General features: G+C 38.7%; 7 protein-coding genes across 7 annotated transcripts; 4 read left to right on the forward strand and 3 right to left on the reverse strand.

The window, feature by feature from the left end:
- Window positions 1–3,737: 3,737 nt before the first annotated feature.
- On the forward strand, window positions 3,738–4,621 carry GCK72_023078 (uncharacterized protein; the record flags this gene model as incomplete). Its single annotated transcript, XM_053735220.1, has 2 exons — window positions 3,738–3,872; window positions 4,040–4,621. The coding sequence occupies 2 exons, from the start codon at window positions 3,738–3,740 to the stop codon at window positions 4,619–4,621; spliced, it is 717 nt and encodes a 238-aa protein (XP_053578786.1).
- GCK72_023079 (uncharacterized protein) lies at window positions 4,338–5,578 on the reverse strand (the record flags this gene model as incomplete). The annotated part of the gene is made up of 2 exons (XM_053735221.1): window positions 4,338–4,617; window positions 5,436–5,578. The coding sequence occupies 2 exons, from the start codon at window positions 5,576–5,578 to the stop codon at window positions 4,338–4,340; spliced, it is 423 nt and encodes a 140-aa protein (XP_053578787.1).
- A 481-nt stretch (window positions 5,579–6,059) lies between these two features.
- On the reverse strand, window positions 6,060–7,470 carry GCK72_023080 (uncharacterized protein; the record flags this gene model as incomplete). Its single annotated transcript, XM_053735222.1, has 4 exons — window positions 6,060–6,257; window positions 6,447–6,989; window positions 7,035–7,384; window positions 7,428–7,470. The coding sequence occupies 4 exons, from the start codon at window positions 7,468–7,470 to the stop codon at window positions 6,060–6,062; spliced, it is 1,134 nt and encodes a 377-aa protein (XP_053578788.1).
- Window positions 7,471–8,277: 807 nt separating this feature from the next.
- GCK72_023081 (uncharacterized protein) lies at window positions 8,278–9,767 on the forward strand (the record flags this gene model as incomplete). The annotated part of the gene is made up of 4 exons (XM_053735223.1): window positions 8,278–8,320; window positions 8,366–8,715; window positions 8,843–9,445; window positions 9,537–9,767. 4 exons carry the CDS (start codon window positions 8,278–8,280, stop codon window positions 9,765–9,767), a joined length of 1,227 nt encoding a protein of 408 aa, XP_053578789.1.
- A 1,958-nt stretch (window positions 9,768–11,725) lies between these two features.
- On the forward strand, window positions 11,726–12,815 carry GCK72_023082 (uncharacterized protein; the record flags this gene model as incomplete). Its single annotated transcript, XM_053735224.1, has 2 exons — window positions 11,726–11,842; window positions 12,261–12,815. 2 exons carry the CDS (start codon window positions 11,726–11,728, stop codon window positions 12,813–12,815), a joined length of 672 nt encoding a protein of 223 aa, XP_053578790.1.
- A 422-nt stretch (window positions 12,816–13,237) lies between these two features.
- On the forward strand, window positions 13,238–13,766 carry GCK72_023083 (uncharacterized protein; the record flags this gene model as incomplete). The annotated part of the gene is made up of 2 exons (XM_003103292.2): window positions 13,238–13,499; window positions 13,552–13,766. 2 exons carry the CDS (start codon window positions 13,238–13,240, stop codon window positions 13,764–13,766), a joined length of 477 nt encoding a protein of 158 aa, XP_003103340.2.
- A 1,066-nt stretch (window positions 13,767–14,832) lies between these two features.
- On the reverse strand, window positions 14,833–17,822 carry GCK72_023084 (uncharacterized protein; the record flags this gene model as incomplete). Its single annotated transcript, XM_053735225.1, has 7 exons — window positions 14,833–15,040; window positions 15,087–15,281; window positions 15,327–15,602; window positions 15,648–16,184; window positions 16,249–16,714; window positions 16,763–17,677; window positions 17,726–17,822. The coding sequence occupies 7 exons, from the start codon at window positions 17,820–17,822 to the stop codon at window positions 14,833–14,835; spliced, it is 2,694 nt and encodes an 897-aa protein (XP_053578791.1).
- Window positions 17,823–18,331: the final 509 nt, after the last annotated feature.

Consider the following 18,331-nt stretch of genomic DNA (forward strand, 5'->3'; position numbering starts at 1 on the left):
CACGGCATGTCGTATTATTCTTCGAGATCTCCTATAGAGACGTAGTATAAGAGATTCCGTTTTTATTTAAAAACTATCTTTTTCTATGAGCACATTCCCTTGAAACTCTGCTACAGTGCGTCCAGTATTGATAGGACGCCCTAGATTTTGGGCTACCAGGCAGAACGGGAACAGATAGAAAAAATCTATAATGACCATTAGATTCAGGGTACAAAGAAACCCCACAGGTCATATTTTCATGATTCTACTACTCTTCATATAAGCGCACTACCAAAATTTACATTTAAAACAAGTTTTGACACTTCCTACATGTGTTGGACACAACTCTCGAAAATATGGTCAAAATGGGTTCGAGAATCCCGGGTATAACTTTCCAGAAAATGAATATTTTTACAAATCCAATGTTTACTTTTATCATGAATGTTTTGATTTATTTTGCCGGAAAGTTTCAGAATGATACGTGATCGGAGCACTGAGATAAAAGTCTTGAAGATATATTTCAGATGGGTGAAGTGGCAAACATTTGATTTTGGGGTTGAAAACGCCGCAATTATAAAGAAATAAACTGAAAACAACAGAGAAAAAATATTTCGATCGATTAAAAAAGTTTTACGAGAAAAAAGATTCTTGAAAATCAACTAAAAATTCGATTTTCGAGGTGGTCTTAATAATATTGAACGAATGAAAAAACGACTTTTTGGTGGTGCGCTTATAAGATGAGCAGTCGAATCATGAAAAATTGGAACCTGGGGTTTCTCTGTATCCTGAATCTACTGGTTATCTTAGATTTTTGTATCTGTACCGGTGCTGCCCGGAAGCCCAAAATCTAGTGGGGTCCTATTAATATTGGACGCACTTTTTTAAAACTTGCGTCAGTTTTTAACTTATTTCAAAGCTCTTAAAAGCAATCGGCGTTAAATAAGGAGGGATTGGTTTTATTAGAGGCGTTGTCCTTTTGAATGTGTTGTTTTGATTGAGGTTTTACGGAAAATGTTCTGTGATGTACTTTTTATTGATTTTAAAATGTTGTTTTTTATTCTTTCTTTTTGTTAGTTACTCCAATTATCTAAACAATTCATTTTTCACTACTGTGTATTTAACCATCAGCACTTTTTATTCTTTCAGAGATTTTTTACACCAATGACAAACTATTAACACCAGGAAACTCACGGCTTTTAACCTATCAAAAGAATAAAGACAAAAGCGTGCCTTAAAATCTTTGCAGACAAAACCTTCCACAAATAATTTATGATTTTGAGTTTTGCAACTATGTATGTTAAACCGTGCATTCAAATACATTTTTACAAATTATGGAAACACAGATCATAACGACAATGTCGTCATGCCAGACGGTTGGTCACACAGAAGACTTACAATGCAGATTGACAGAACGATTGCCCAGTCAATGCCCTCTCACCGAATGGGTAACCGATAGAAAAAATATTGGTCTGGTCTTCTGTCTACTTCCAATAATGTTTAAGTGAATAAATGAATAAACCAACCAGATGAAATGAAGATATAGAAATGATGAGCTTCACTAAAAAAATTTAACAACAGAGTAACCAATATGCCAAAACTCACGCTACAAAATTCAACCGAAAATATTTACATTTGATTTCAGTATTGCCCATTATCGTATGCGTATTTTCCTGAAGACCACCCTCCATTTCTTCTTGCAGTGTGTACACAGAGATGTGCTACGTACTCACTAATCTCCAGAAAACCGCACATCTCCATCTCCCCCCCCCTCCTTCGAATGTGTCTCATTTGTCCCTTCTGCTGGTCATCCCACTCTCTTTTTCCTCCATTACACCTCGTTGCTCTCCCTTTGGTTGGTTGTGTTCTTTATTTCGCGAACGGCCTCCTTCACCAAGAATCTAACTGTGGTGTATATGCGACGTTGGGTGGGCCGAGCATTTATTGAATAATCAGCAATTTGTGTTTTATTTTGTAGTAGAAATAAGTGTTTTTTCAATCCGAGTAACACAAAATGAAAAACATTAAAACTTAAAACAAAACACTTTTTTTTTAAAACTTGATAACATGACATATTCTTTTGTTTTCCAGTTTTTAAATTTCCTGTAAAAATAGTGCAAACTTCATGTTTTTCCTTTGAAACTACTCAGATATTCTTCTCCCAGAGTCTATTAAGTATTCACTGACCTCTTTTTCGAAATATTCACTCACGATTTGCCTCTTTCCTCTCCGCACTCAAGAATATTAATCTGCCACCAATTTCTCACCCCCTCCCCCCTCGACAGTAGTAACCCGATTTATTCATTAATCTTCTATTGATTCCTTTTTCCTTTCTTGTATAATTTGTAGAAGCTAATAATGTAGATAGTTAGAATATTTGTAATACGCAACTCAATTTTTCACTCAACTAATGAACGAAAGAAATCAAAAATGTTTCTTTATCACAAGCAGTCGGTAATTCATACTACATCACAGTAGACTAGCACATTTCCGAACATGTAACATATTGGCTTATGATGATAATGAGCTAATTAATATTTTATCAGAATTTTTTTTGAGTTCAGGCGTAGATCTCTTCTTATTCACTAGCATGGGTCAGAAACTAATACACACAGACAGTGTGTTTTGCGATTGTTTGTTTATAGGTGAAACCGTGAGGATTCTTTATTTTACTTTAAACTAATGCCATTCAAATAAAATTAAAAATAACTGTCACCCTGAGAATAGAAATGGTACTGCTATTTTTTCAATTGTCAAACCCTAACACGAATAAAATTTTGTTGAACAGTTTTTTTTCTTTGACCGCACTCCACCCCAGTTTTATTTCCTTTCTTTGCTACCTTCAACCAAAGTTGCGTTTTTGTTTTTCTAGCATTTTTTTTATTCTTGAAAACCTTTTTTCAATAAGCTAACCTCTGAATCTCAAATTTCTTTTTTTTTTTAAATCGATTTTTGTCGTCTTTTTTGTCTCAACCTAATAAAACCATTCACACGCCCACACCCTTTTTCCTCTGATGTCTTATTTTTTGTATCGTTTTTTCTGGATAGTTTTTGAATTTACATTTATTTCTATCAACATTGATATAGTGTTATGTAAATGTTTCGTGGTTCTTCTGATCATTGGAGGTCATTTTTCGATGAATCACCTCTTGCCGTCCTGTCTCTTTTTTCCGCTTTCTCGATAAAATTGAATGTAATTGTTCAGGCTTTTGTTTGTATTGCTCTTCTGTTTTGGCTTTTAAATCAGATTGAGATAAATCATTTCTAAACTGTTTTAAAATGTCCTCTAGATTAGTTTAATTATTTTACTGTGTTATTCTCCTCTTACCGGTCCTTCTTTTTATTGCTCCGCATTTCTCACCTCAACCCATCCTTTGATTGGTCTCTTGAGGGACTGGAAAACTGATAAGTATTTAAAAATTATCCTTCTCGTTTTTATCTTAGAAAATATCATGAACCTGTCTCTAAATTTTTTTTTCCCACGTTTCATCTGACCTTGTTCCACTGGCATTTGTGACACTTTCTGTTTCATTATATTTTCTCTTATTTCATTTTTTCTTCTACACGCCCTTTCATTCACAAGTAAGTATCTTTTTCTTGCAGTTTTGATTAATAAGATGTGTGTTTTTTTCTACATCTTTACCTTACCTTATTGCTGAAAAAAATACAGCAGTTTTTCAGCTGAATTTGTTTTTTGATTTCTGCTTCACTTTTTATTTTTACACTTTCTGAAATTATAATTTTACAGAGCGCTAATTTCAATGCAACCTCGACGGAACATGAGCGCTTCCTATTGTTATGATCAAATATACAATCTGTCACCACAACCTCCACGGCAAAATTTTCGAATCACCATCAAAAATTCTGCAGTTCAACATGAAGACCGCTCGAAAGATGTTAGTATCAATTTTTGATATTGAATTTGACAGTAAACATTTTGAACAATGAAATTCAAAACTAAAACTTGACCATGTGACATGTTGGAAAATTTTTGGTTTTTCAGAGCCAAAACTGCTGTTCAAAATATACAACTATTTTCAACTTTTTGATTTCTTTTTTCCAGCGAACTACACCAGTCCGAATGGATCTTGCCACAACTCCTTCCCCGATTCCACCCCCAGCTTATAGAGGACCACAATCAGAGTACAACCGACTATTCCGAGAAGTCGAAGCAGCAGCGAGAAGGAGACCTCAAGAAGGAGAGACATGGGAAGAGGTCCGCGAAAACACTCAGATGGCCTGGACGCGTTTGTTGGCTTTTGAAAGCAACAAAAAAGAATTGGATTACCTGGATAAAGCTGCTGAAGCTGCAGTCGACAAGCTCTGTCCGAACTGGAAAGAACCAGGCTATAAGCCACCAGTCAGAACTCGTTCATCGTCGAGAGAACCACGAAAAGATGAACCTCCAATTCCAAAAGGAGAGTTCCGTCGGCACAGTGAACTCTCCAGAGTGGTTCGCAAGCCACGATCAGATGCGCATCGATTTGATTTGTCCATTTATTGTCAACACCGAGCCCGCGACCCATATCCAAAGCCAAGTAAACGAGGTCGTTCTCGTTCCCGACCTCGTAATCGCAATCGTCGTCAGAAGTTGGCGGAACAGAACTATGAATCGACCTTCGGATACAATGCGGGATATTTCTAAATTCATGATTTTCTTTTAATTCTGAAATCAAAAATACTCGACTTCGTGTCGTTAAAAATTATTTCTATTTCTCCATTGTTCTATTTTATTTATTTCTTGTGAATAAGTTCACTGGTTACTGTAACCAAGTATTTTCATAGTTGAAAGTGTCTGTGTTCTTGCAGCTTGCTTCCTGCGTTCTTGAAATTTGGACTTTTGTGTGCTGAAGCAACCTATATATACTATATATAGTCGCTGCAACGAAAAAGGTTTTCTGGGGGTACATTCACTTTTATCACTATTAGAATACTTTGCAATTGTTCAAAATAATGCTTAGTAAAATTATGGAATAAACAAGGCAGTGTGAAAGTAAGAAGCTACAAAAAGAAAATAAGCAGGGAGCTATAAAAATTTGAAATAATTTATAAAAACGAAAGTAAAACTTAAAGTCTCACGTGAATAAGGGGCGAGTGCGGGAGACTTTTATGGGCGAGCAAAAGACATTATAACAGGACGTAAACTTGAAGACTTTGGATTGCAAAGAACAAAAACACATGATAACCAATGAAGAAGGTACTAGAAATTCAGTTGCATTGTTAATAGGATAGAAGACGAAATGCGCGCTATTGATGAGTTACAGAGCAGTCACTACTAGAAGGTAGTCCTCCAGAGAATAAGAAGGAACAGAAACAAATAATTAACCAATGAGGACGAAACTAGAAAATTAGTTAATTTATGATTTGTGAGAAGAAGAAATGAGAGCTCTGAAAGTACTTAGATTCTTTACTAATCAAAAAGACAAAAAAGATTTCGCGAACCCGGGGTTTGAATTCACGTTGCTAGGACCGTTGAGCACCCCTCTTCACCGCTATGCCAGATTGGTGCGGCCGCGAACCATGGAGGGAAGCATTGAGATAGGCAATGTTTTCGGCGAGTGTCAGGGTGGGCAGTGCTGGAGTCGTCAGAAACAGAAGACATCAAAATCGGAAATTTCAAATTAGAAAAGTACAGGCATCATACGGGACCAATTTCCGAGCGATCTCTCTAAATTTCGTCGTTACAAACTGTTCAGTACCGAAGAGTCGGCGACATCCGGGCACACAAGCAGATATGTTAAATATTATAAGAAAATATGTTTTTGTGTTACTGAATTGAAAACTACTTTTTGGGCACAACTACTTTATTTAAAAATAATTCGAAAGTGAAATAAAGAAAGTGAATAAAAATTAATTAAAAACCTAAGCTCAATAGATTACTACAACGTTTCAACTAGTATTTTGTGAAGAAACAAAAAAGATTCATTTGAGACAAATGTATGAGAATAAGGGGGGCGAGTGCGGGAGATTTCTATGGGGGAGCAAACACACAATATTTCCAACGGGACGTATACTTTAAAACTGGGAATAGGAAGAAACTAGAAAATTAGTTGAATATGTTTTGTGAGAAGAAGAAATTTGAGCTACTGATGAGATTCTGAATTGTTACTATCAGGAGAGTATACAGAACGTTGGCGACGGTCGTTGGCAGAGTTCTCGGTCGTGCTGTTGGTTCCACTACGGCTACTGTTGTGTTGAGATACCGGAGCAAATGGTGAACGTTCATAAGTGTTGTGGATGGGCAGACCGTGATGATTTATCTCCTTGTTCTGCGAAGTATGCTGTAATGTTTTTTCGAAATTATTGAATAAATAAAAAAGTTCCATCATTTTTTCTTACGTCAGAACGCACTCAGGAGTAATTTTGAGCCGAGTCTGCATTTTGTCGTGAGAAAAAATACCGCACTTTTTTGTTTTGATAATATAGTCTCATATTCTGAAAAAATTGTTAATACTGGACAAGCAACTCACTATTGGAACTAGTGGAGAAACTGAGAGATTCGATAATCCGGCGGCGATTTGCTTGATTGGCGTGTCAGCGGAGACTTGACAAAGCTCATCGATGAGTCTTCTCGTGGGATTCTTTTTGTAGGGTGCGTATGTGTGCTTTGGACGAGTAAGACTTCTGGATGAAGTTGATCTTCGTGAGTGAGTTACGTCAGCAACTGGAGTGCTTTCTTTTTTTATGCTTTCAACTTGCAAATTCTCGAAGTGGGCACCCCACTCATAATTTTTTGGTGGCGGCGTTTGCATTGAGGGACCGACGACAGTTGGAGTGCGAACGATTTGCAGTTCACCGCGATTATACTTCACTTCGATGCTATCGCATCCCTCCAGAGTGTCCTTGTCTACTTTTGATTTATACGGGTACACTCCACGGAATTCTTTCTGCATTTTACTACCATCGTCCTCCACCTCTTGAGCTGTTGACACTGAGGAGCCAATCAACAAACGCAGTGAATTGATTTTGTCAAGGAGCTCACTGCTCTCAGCTTTGCGCTGTTCATTGACATGCTGAAAATTGGAATTAAATGAAATTTTATGTATATGACCACTCACAGTCAGATGGCAGTTAAAGTACATCAAATGCAACATCTCGTTGAAGAGTTTGCGATACTTCTCTACCGAAGGCGCCTCCAAAGTTTCTTCCATGACATATCCGTCGAAACTTGATGGATCATGACAGCTTGGATTGTGATGAGTAATGAAGTTATGAAACTCTGGATACGTTGTTGCTATTTCTGGATTGGCAGCCAAGTCAGCGATACCAATGGTCCCGATAAATGTAAAATCTTTGTCCAAGTTTTTCAGCTCTAAGGTCTCCAAATCCGCCAAAAGTGGCAAGTTCGCGTTTATCGTAGAACGAGACTGTTCGATAGACTGATTGCTCAGCGAAAACGAAGATTCGCCTGAAAAGAAGTATTGAAAATGAAAAAACATAGGCATACTTACCTGTCATAACCGGACTATCCACTTGCTTATTGAAACTACCCATTGCTTTATAGATGAAATACTGAAAGTTCAAAATTGGATAAAAAAGTAACGGGAGCAGTGCCAAAAAAAGTAACGGGAGCAGTAACGATAAATAAACAAACGCAACAAAAAACCGCAGAAAAAATGACGAAGAATGAGAAACCGACCAGAAATGAAGAATGAGAAAATCGCTCATTGAGAAACGCATCGAGAAACGCGCCAATGACAATGGCAAACAACGTCGCATTTATTGTGGTGGAAGAGGAAAACATCGTCCTCCCACGTTGGAGGAAGAGGAGGTCGGCCCCGCACGTTGGAAGAAGGGGAGGAGGTCGGCCTCTCTCAAAAAACCTTTTTTTTTATAATTGACATTTTTTGTTATTGGCGCGTTTCTCGATGCGCTGTTCTCTCCTTCTTTGTTTTTTTGTCGTTTTTTAATTCTTCGCCTTTTTTCAGCAAATTTTTTTTTGTTGCATTTGCTTGAACAGAGTTGAGCGGGATGCGGTTTTTGAAATGGCGGAAGGCGTCGGAAAGCGGAATGAATTTTTTTGGCGGAAAACGGAATTTTGAAAAAATCGGCGGAAAGCGGAAAAGGTGTTAATACCTTAAAAACATCAGCAAATTGGAGTAGGAAAACTAATTTTTCAAATTGATATTGGGCGGAAGGCGGATGCAATAAGCGGAAACAGGAAAATGTTTCAGTTAACGCTGTTTAAACCTTTTCTGCAAAATATTATCGCAAAATATCACCGACACTTTCCACTCGGCACTGCTCTCGTTACTTTTTTTAAATTCAATTTTGAACTTTCAGTAATTCATCTATAAAGCAATGGGTAGTTTCAATAAGCAAGTGGATAGTCCGGTTATGACAGGTAAGTATGCCTATGTTTTTTTCGTTTTCAAAACTTTGTTTTCAGGCGAATCGTCGTTTACGCTGAGCAATCAGTCTATCGAACAGTCTCGTTCTACGATAAACGCAAACTTGTCATTTTTGGCGGATTTGGATATGTTAGAGCTGAAAAACTTTGACAACGATTTTACATTCATCCAGACCATCGGTATCGCTGACTTGGCTGCCAATCCACGAACAGTGAAAACGTATCCGGAGTTTTATAACTTCATTACTACCCACAATCCGAGCTGTTATGATCCATCAAGTTTCGACGGATATGTCATGGAAGAAACTTTGGAGGCGCCTTCGGTTGAGAAGTATCGCAAACTTTTCAACGAAATGTTGCATTTGATGTACTTTAACTGTCATCTGGAAGTGAGTGATTCTAAACAGAGAAGTGCATCTAATTCCAATTTTCAGCATGTCAATGAACAACGAATAGGTGAGAGTAGTAAGCTCCTTGACAAAATCAATACACTGCGTTTGTTGTTTGACTCCTCAGTGTCAACAGCTCAAAAGGTCGACGGACGATGGTAGTGAAATGCAGAAAGAATTCCGTGGAGTGTACCCGTATAAATCAAAAGTATACAAGGACACTCTGGAGGGATGCGATGAACCCGAAAAAGTGTACGGCACTGACAAGCTGAAACGTTTGCAGAAAATTAATTCGAAATCGAATGTCTTCTGGAGCAAAAAGATCAGTCGACGCCGTACGGCATCAGGACGAAAACTTACAAAAGTACTCAAGAAGAAATTTCTGAAGAATAATCGGAAGACAACAACTTCCGATGTCGTTGGCACTCCAACTGTCGTGAAAAACTCAATGCAATCGGCAACACCTAGAAATTATCAGGAGGATGGTCACTTCGAGAATTTGCAAGTTGAAAGCATCAACAAAGAAAACACTCCAGTTGCTGACGTAACTCACTCACGAAAAGCAGCTCCATCCAGAAGTTTTACTCTTCCAAAGCTCACATACGCACCCTACAAAAAGAATCCCACGAGAAGACTCATCATTGAGCTTTGTCAAATCTCCGCTGACACGCCCAGCAAGCAAATCGCCACGGGATTATCGAACCTCTCTGTTTCGCCACTTCTTCCAATTGTGAGTTGCTCGTTTATTATTTACGATTTTTTATCAAAATGTTTGATTGTATTCAATAATTTTGAAAAAAACGTCACAGTAAATTTTGCAGAACGAGGAGATCAATCATTCAGTTTTCTCCGTCTACAATACTTATGAGCGTTCACCATTTGCTCTGGTTTCTCAACCCAACAGTAGCCGTAGTGGAACCAACAGCACAACCGAGAACTCTGCCAACGAGCGTCGCCAACGTTATGCTGAGGTTGCTCGAACACTTTCCACATTGAATACCGTTCACGAAGGATATTCTCCTGATAGTGACAGCTTTGAATCTCATCAGTAGCTCTCATTCCTTCTTTTTAAATAATCATAAATAAACTAATTTTCTAGTTTCTTCCCATGGTTAATAATTTTTTTCTGTTTCTTCCTATTCCCAGTTTTAAAGTATACGTCCCGTTAGAGATATTGTGTTTTTTTTTTGTTCCCCCATATAAATCTCCGCACTTGTCCCCTTATTCTCTTTAAATTTGTGTCAAATGAATCATTTTTATTTTCTTTACAAAATACTAGTTGAAACCTTGTAGTAATCTTAGTTTTTTAATCAATTTTTATTCTCTTGCATAGTTTTCGAATTATTTTTTAAATAAAGTAGTTGTGTCCAAAAAGTAGTTTTCAAAGCAGTAACAGGAAAACATCTTTTTTTATAATATTCAACATATCTGCTTGTGTGCCCGGATGTCGCCGACTCTTCGGTACTGAACAGTTTGTAACGAAACGTAAGGAGATCGCTCGGAAATTTGTCCCGTATGATGCCTGTACTTTTCTTATTTGAAATTTCCGATTTTGATGTCTTCTGTGTACTCGAGCCAAGTACTTTCTTTTCCTTTTTTATCACTGACGTCATCATGCGGAAGAGGAGACGGGCCCAAAGGGCACCCTCTCCTCCACCGCAGCATGACACATTATCCACATGTCTCACCTTCCCAATGCTTTTTCACTCTATTGCATATTTCTCTAGAACATTGTCTCTCACCAGAAAACTGTCTGGCTCCGCCCCACGGGCCGGCGTGAGACAGTTTTTTATTTCTATCCCTCATTCTTGATAGAAGCTACCAGAAGCTTCTTTTCTTTCTTCCAGTTTTTCATTTCTTTTATTTTCTAGATTTTCCCCCTTATTTTTCCTCCTCACATTCTAGAAACTTCCTAGGAAGTTTCTTTTCTGTTTTTGTAATCCTTCGTCATTCCAATTCAAGCTTCACAAAAAGTTTCTTTCTGTTATATATTCATAACTTAGTAGTATTAAATAAAGGTTTGATTACCCAAGTTTGAGGTGTGCGGATGATTCAGTACAAAAATCAGTACTGTAGAGAAATAACTGTACCTTGCTTGACCATACCCGAGCTGTGACTGCTCTCTGAGCGAAACACTTTAATGGCCCTTCACAAAATAAGCTCCCCAGCAACTGGTGGCCCGACCTAAGCCGGTAATTATCACTATTGCACCCCAGGATCGCCTTGGTCTTGAGGATCTCAGTTTTAAGCGAGCACCCTAAGGACAACCCTGCGTTTCATTCTGTTTCTGCCCACCCTGACACTCGCCGAAAACATTGCCTATCTCAATGCTTCCCTCCATGGTACGCGGCCGCGCCAATCTGGCATAGTGGTGAAGAAGGGTGCTCAACGGTCCTAGCAACGAGAATTCAAAGTTCGCAAAATCTTTTTAGTCTTTTTGATTAGTAAAGCATCTAAGTACTTTCAGATGATTCATCTGTCTAAAATATCGAGATACTTCCGGAAACGTTTTATTTGAAAAGCAAAACTAATTGAATTGTCAACCTGCCCAATCATGTGTCTAAAAAAGCAAGCACATCAGATAAATCGTTTCGTGTAACAGTCTCTGAGTTTGTTTCCTCTATGTAGGATCTTCACCAAAGAATGTTAAAATTTTTTTTGAAACATTTAACATCTATGTTGACTTTTGAGTTCCTCACTTTTTTCATCATTCAATGTCGTATGTTTCATATGACCTTTTCCTTTGTTACATTTTCTATCTTTTTCTTCTTCTTCTTCTCTCTCTCTTTCTCATCTCATTTCTCCCATCACTATTCTCACCTCGACCAACATTTGTTCTATTTGAAACTTTTGAAAAATATTTTTTGAAAACTCTTTGATACAAGTATAAGTTTTGTGTAAGATAAATCATGTTCTTGTTTGTTTTTAATTAGAAAAAGTGGTTGCAAACTGTTGAATGTTTTGCGTTTTTGACATCAAAACATCGTGTTTCAGCTAAAAACCAAGAAACATGGATGCTTCAAATTCCCGAGAATTGTACGATCCGCTTCCTCCTCCGCCTCCGCCACCAGATCTTTGGCAGCCGGCTGAGAAAACTTCAATTGAACTGCGTGATTATTCAAGAGACGTGAGTTATGCATCGAGGGAGCTAGAAAGGCATTTTAATAAAATAATGTAATACAAGTCATCAACACTGGAAAAACTTTTTCAGTTCTGATAACTTGTGAAAACTGAATACTAACGGTGCCTAATTATCAGTAAAATTTTTAGCTTCCAAGAGTAAAACACAAAACATTTTCATTTTTTGACCTTCAAGCATTTTCCTGGGGTCAAGACCCAAAAACTATAGTATAGGTTGCTGATGACCTAACATACACACATCAAAAATTGCGGAACTGTAACATCCATACAGGCTGTACGCGTGTCTTTCAGGGAATATCTCTTATCAGACTTGTCGAAAATTAGGCCGGCCTGGATTCGAAAATCGATACTCATTTTTTCACAATTTTTTTCTTTGAAATTTTCAAAAATTTACATTTTTTTAGCAGAACACACCTGTTCCAATGGACATTGCTACAACTCCTTCTCCAGTTCCTCCGCCTACTCGTAACTGTCAGAAATCTGAATACTCGAAATTATTCCGTGAAGTACAGGCAGCTGCGAAAAGGCGACCAGAACACCTTGGTGAAACTTGGAAAGAAATTCGCGAGAAGACAAGGATCGCCTGGACACGTTTGCTAGCTTTTGAAAGTAAGAAAAAAGGACTCGACTACTTGGATGGCATTGTCGATAAGAAGATAGATAAGAAATTCCCAAACTGGAGAGATCCTAATTTCAAACCTCCAGTAAGAAGCCGTTCTAGTTCAAGAGAGCCACGAAAAGATGGTTCTGATGGAGTCATTCAAAAAGGAGAGTTTCGACGACACAGTGAGCTTTCGAGACGTGGTCCAATAGCTCGAAGATTGCCTTTTGCTCCCGCTCGTTACGTTTCATCTTCAAATCAACGGCAGGCACAAAAAGGACAGTATCGTTCCCGTTCTCGGCATCGTTTTTCAGCTGATACCAGAAAAAACAAAAGAAAACCTACCGGATACAATTGAACTTAATAAAGCAAATTCCTAAATAATTCAGCGAATGTCTGACAAACAATCAGTACTGTTTATGGTTATGGTTCATGTTGTGGTTATGGTTCATGTTTTTAACTTCTACTTTCTATTGTTCTCAAAACCGCGTATCTGGTTTTTTTCGGTAATGATTATTTTGTCTTTGATTATTGAGGAAAGAACTTGAAATTTCATGCAGTATTGGAAATCTAATAAAACTCAGATTACCTAACTTTGTTCACTGTTTTTTCTTCTTTTTCAGATGTTTTTTCTCTGTTTTCTGCATTTCACAACTAATGCTGACGTGTATTTCTTCGTTCCCAAGCTACTCCGCTTCTTTTCTCTCTGGGAAAGTGTCCTAATCGAATCAAAACGGGGAAAAAATCGCGGCCCGCCGTCCAGATTCACCATTCGGAGTCATGTTCTCTCTACGATTCTTCGTTTTCGTTTTCTTTCTCACTGGAAATCTTCTTGGTTTTGTTTATCAACCGGATACCAAATCCACAATCACCAATGAGATCATTTCAAATAAATTAGGAAATGAGCAAGAAGTCGAAGGTGTCATCATTCGCTCCTTGAACGAGTTGTTGATTGCGGTTCATTCCCGCAATTATGACAAAATCAAAAATCTTTTGCATGCCGATTTCCGTTATAAGGGATGCGATTCAACAGAAAACATAGGTAAAGCATTCAACTTTTCAAATTTCAGGTAATATTTCATCATATCTTACAGAAACCTACACTCGTGCTTTTACGCTTATGCCCAAAGGAATAATCCTTTCTTTCAAACTGGCTTCGTTCGGCGCAGACAACACAACTGCTTCTTCTATTGCATTCAAGGCCGTTTTCACAGCGAAAATAGAAGAAGAAGAACGTACAGGATTGGTTCAAATGACTTTGGATAAGAAGTTGATGGTCTTCACTGAAGGACAAACTATTGATTGCTAAGAGAACTGCTAATGGTTTCTAATTATTTCATAAATATTTGAACATTATTCAAATGTTTTTGTCGATCTCATTACATCACATGAATTTGACCTCAATGATTCAGAAAAAATATTTGACGACTGAATGACATAGCAATGGATTCAGATTAACTTTCTCTTGTTTCGCTTACTACCTAAAATCATGAAACTGTTGGCTTTGCTAGTATAAAACCTTCAATCTGCTTGTCTCGCGACGGAAGAAACCAGAAGTAGCTGAGAACACTTTCTCGGTGTTCAATTTCAGAAAATCGTGCTACTTTAACAATGGACTTTTCACTGAACCGGCAGAAAAATTACCGTTTATAAAAATACTATTGGATTCGATGGTTGTGTTCTTCCCACAATTGCATCATCATTGATTGCAATGATACACGTGGGTTAAAATTCTATCTTAGAATCTGGTGAATACATAAGAATGCAAATGTAGATTGAACAAGTAAAACAAAAAGCATTAATGATGTCGAAGAAAAGTTTTTTATGTCATGAAAGACAGTGTATAAAATAATTGTCTAATTCAATGGTTCCGACATATACTCAAACGAACCGGTCTTCAGGATCTCAAAATTATACCGATCACACAACTATCACTTCAATTGTATTGTTTCTTATTTTTCGCTTATCTCCACTGCAGTCTTTGAGCACCTTCTTTAGATTCCATAGGAAAAAAGAGGCATTTCAATTCTTTCATTATTTTTGTCTTAGAACAATTAGATTAATGCTATTTGTGAAAATAATGATAAACAATTATTATGGTGGACACATCAAATCCTCACTGTTGTTATATGTAAATTGATTGATTGTTGGAATCGAAGTGAAATGCTACACACAATTTTTATTTTTTATATAACCTACACAAGGTAAGCAAAAAACCAGTAGGTAGCACGTCAGGAGCAATTGACAAGGTTCCCTTAACAGGGTATGTCATTATATCATGGCAACAAAAAATAGGCAATAAATATACTGGTCTAGACGGATAACCGTTTCTTATATAACTTGGGAAGAAATTTACAAACAGAACACTTGACAAATCAAGTCGATGGGGAAGATGGGCTTTCGGAAGTGTCAGAAGAAGCGTCATCAGGCGACTTCTTGCCTTGCGGAGTCAGAAACTTCACATTGTGAAGCTCCGCGTCGTCCAAAGTGCTGGAGATAACGGTGATTCTTCGGGACGGCAATTTATTCTTGTTTCCCCAGCTTTTCGGAGTGACCTGCAACTCACGAACCAAAGCAGTTGTTCTGAAAAATATTTTGTTTGTGATATAATTTGCATAACTAGTATTACCTAGAGGAAGAGTCATGTGCAGAAGTTTTGCGAGGAGTACTCGTCTGCAGGGGAGTGAAAATAACCGATTGAGTAGATACTTTTGGAGTTGTCGGTTGAGTATCCTCCACAGAATCTGCCTGATCCATCTTCTTTTCATCAATTGTTTTGGCAGGGGTGTCAGCGAGCCAATCCTCGTCAGGAACATGACAGAATCTGAATAGATGCAAATGAAAATGAGTCGCTTGTTATTGCTCTTACTTCGGCGGAGTGCGCTTCACTCCTTTAGAAAGAGGAGGAAGGATGATCTTGCGAGAAACCTCAACTTTCTTTTCCTGGAGCTTAGCCAGTTTTTGGTCAGAGGTATTCTTGAGGATAGTCACTGAGCTCTGAACACTTGAATCATCCTTTTCTGATAGATGATACATCGATGGAGACTTCCCTTGGAGCAGAGGAGCACGAGTCTTCATTGCGATCTCGTTGACAACTGCCTTCAAATCCTCCCAACCAGTTTCATGGTTGGAGACATGAGGAGGCCTGAAAGCAGATTTGTTTAAATTATTCTGATTTGTTCACACTTACTTGTTAAAGAGCTCTGGATGTTTCTCACGAAGCTCTCTGTTCCACTGTCCAACAAGGTCATTTTGCGGATCTGCCAAGTAGTAGTAACGACCTGCGGGGATCTCATCTGGTCCAGTTTCGATGAAGGGATGGAGGTCAAAACAGAACTCCAGTGGCATGAAGATGTGTCTTCCAGTTTGAGGATTCACAAAAGTAGCAAGTCCATCGGTGATATCAACACTGGGCATAAACTTGCAAATGCCTCCACGGGCCATGTAACAGCCAGCATTGTTTTTATCCTCGTTGTGCTCGACAACCTTCTTGAAAGTAACTGGACAAGAAGTTTTCCAGCCAGGAGGAAGAAGTGACTTCGGCTTTGCGGCCAATATGAGCGGCTGGATGTTGAGTGGCTTGGGTGGTCTGGATGGTGTTGACTCTTCCGAAGATGTCTCACTTTTCGGCTTCATGAAAGACTTGTTCAGATCCGAGAGATTTCCTTCGGGTGAGTACATTGGCGTGTCAGGAGACTTGGCCTCGACGAGTCCCCAAGAAACACTTCTGAAAACAAAAATTTAGAATATGAAGGATATATCCATATGTTCTGCAAATGAAAAACACAAACCTTGAACGAAACTCTGGTGGAGACCGTCTTGCCAAATGAATCTTCTTGAGGATTCCTCGCGGTAGTTCGTCTTCGCCTAACGTCAGATTGAGGATAGCCTTGGAGGGTGGTGGAGACTCAACGAATCGTTCACCACCAGCGATAGTCATATTCAAAGGATCATCAGAATGGATCTTCTGTTTCATCATCAACTTGTCCTTTTTCTCTTTTGCTGTCTTCTTTGCATTAGCTACCTCCATATCAATTTTCTGCTTACGTTTTTCTGCACAGAGAATTTTCTCGACAGCCGGAGAGAACATGTACGGGTATTTGACAGGGCGAGGTGGAGTGACGACTGGTCCGACGGCCAGAATGGAAGAATCTTGTTGGCAACTTTCGTCTTGAACACCGCGGAACGACTGATTCATTCGAGAGTCACCAACCGGATTCCCCACAGATTCCACGTTTTGGAGGTTCTGCAGGAGCTCTGCAAACCACGTCGTTACAGAAAAAACTTAAAACAAGTAACACTTACTCTGTCCGTCAGTCAAGTTTGTTGAAGAACTGGAAGGAAAGACTTGAATGAAGTTATCTCCATTGAGTTGTGGTGACTGGACACGTCCAAAGTTGAAGTCGATTGTCGTGGTGTGGTCAGCGACGTTCTTAGGGCCGCTTTTCGCTCCGGTGTACCTGGCGTAGCTTGTGTTTGGATTATAACGGTACGAGTTCCGATTGGCTTTTCCACTGTGTTTTTGGTTCTCAAATCCCTTGGAGTTGGAAGAGTGACGATTGTAGTCGGTTGTCCAGAAGTTGCTCTTGTCATACTTGGTGGATGGATAGTGTTTGTTGTTTCCACCTTTCTGCATCTGGTTATGGTTTCCATCTCCTCGGTATTTGGGATTTACAAATCCATTGTTGCCAGCGGAGGGACGATCGTCTTTGGTTGTCCACAGGTTGTCATGACGAGCATTTGGTTGTCCCGTTTCACCCATTCCAACGGTAGTCGTGAATGATGTGTTATAAGTATCACGAGAATTGTTGCTCTTGGTGGTAAAGTTGGTGAACGAAGCGTCGTGGCTGTTTCCAGTTGTCGGCATCTGTATGTTCCTTCCCTCTCCCCGGTATTTGGAGTTACCGAATCCTTTGTAGCCAGAAGAGCGATTATGAGATTCGGTCGTAAAGAATCTGTCACGATTACCGTTGGATTTTCCCGTTTCACCCATTCCGGCGGTGAATGACTTGTTATGGTCGTACCGTGGATTGTTGCCTTTCTTAGCATACTTGGTAGATGGATACTGTTGGTTGCTTCCACCTCTCTGCACTTCGCGGTTGGGCTGATAGCTCTGATTGTGTTCCCAGTAGGGTTTCTGTCCGGGCACCGCTTTCTTCACATATCCAGTCCCGTAATCGTTAAAAGAATGATGTTGGCTTGGGCGGTTGTTCTGGTGTCCTAAAAATGGAAAATTGAAATCATGTTGAGATGATATTGATTTTTTACCTGATCCGTTGTAAGATTTCTGGTAACCGTTGCCATAAGGGTATCCAGACTGAGGATAGTTCGGCGGGACATCAGTTTTTTTCGTTTTCGGGGTCATTACCAAAAGTTGAGGTTGCTGAAAAAGAAAGTGTGAATCAAATTAATTTTAGAAAAAAAAGTGTAAAAGAGAAAAAGAGGGAAAATTTGAACAAATGCAACAAAAAACTGCAGAAAACTGCAGAAAAATGACAAAGAATGAGAAAACGACAAGTAATGAGAAAGGAGAGAACCGCAGCGCATCGACAAACGCGCGTGCATCGAGAAACGCGCCAGTGACAAATAACGGGTGCATTTCTCGTGGAGGAGGAGAATGAGGTCGCCCCCTCACGTTTTGTGTGTAGCTTGTGTCATTTAAGTATTAATGAAAAGAGAGTAAAGAAAAAACACTTTTTGGAAACAAAAATTGATAAAAATACAATAAATAACAAAACAATCAGCAAGAGCAGAACAGTGAACGTTTTGACCAAGGGAAAAGATTATTCGATTATTTTGGCTCTGTTTTTTTATGAATTGTGACGAATATGAAACTGCGGTAAAAGTTTTATTTCGATAAACTGTAAAATTTAA

The sequence above is a fragment of the Caenorhabditis remanei genome, chromosome X (assembly GCF_010183535.1).
Source record: "Caenorhabditis remanei strain PX506 chromosome X, whole genome shotgun sequence".
NCBI lineage: Eukaryota > Metazoa > Nematoda > Chromadorea > Rhabditida > Rhabditidae > Caenorhabditis > Caenorhabditis remanei.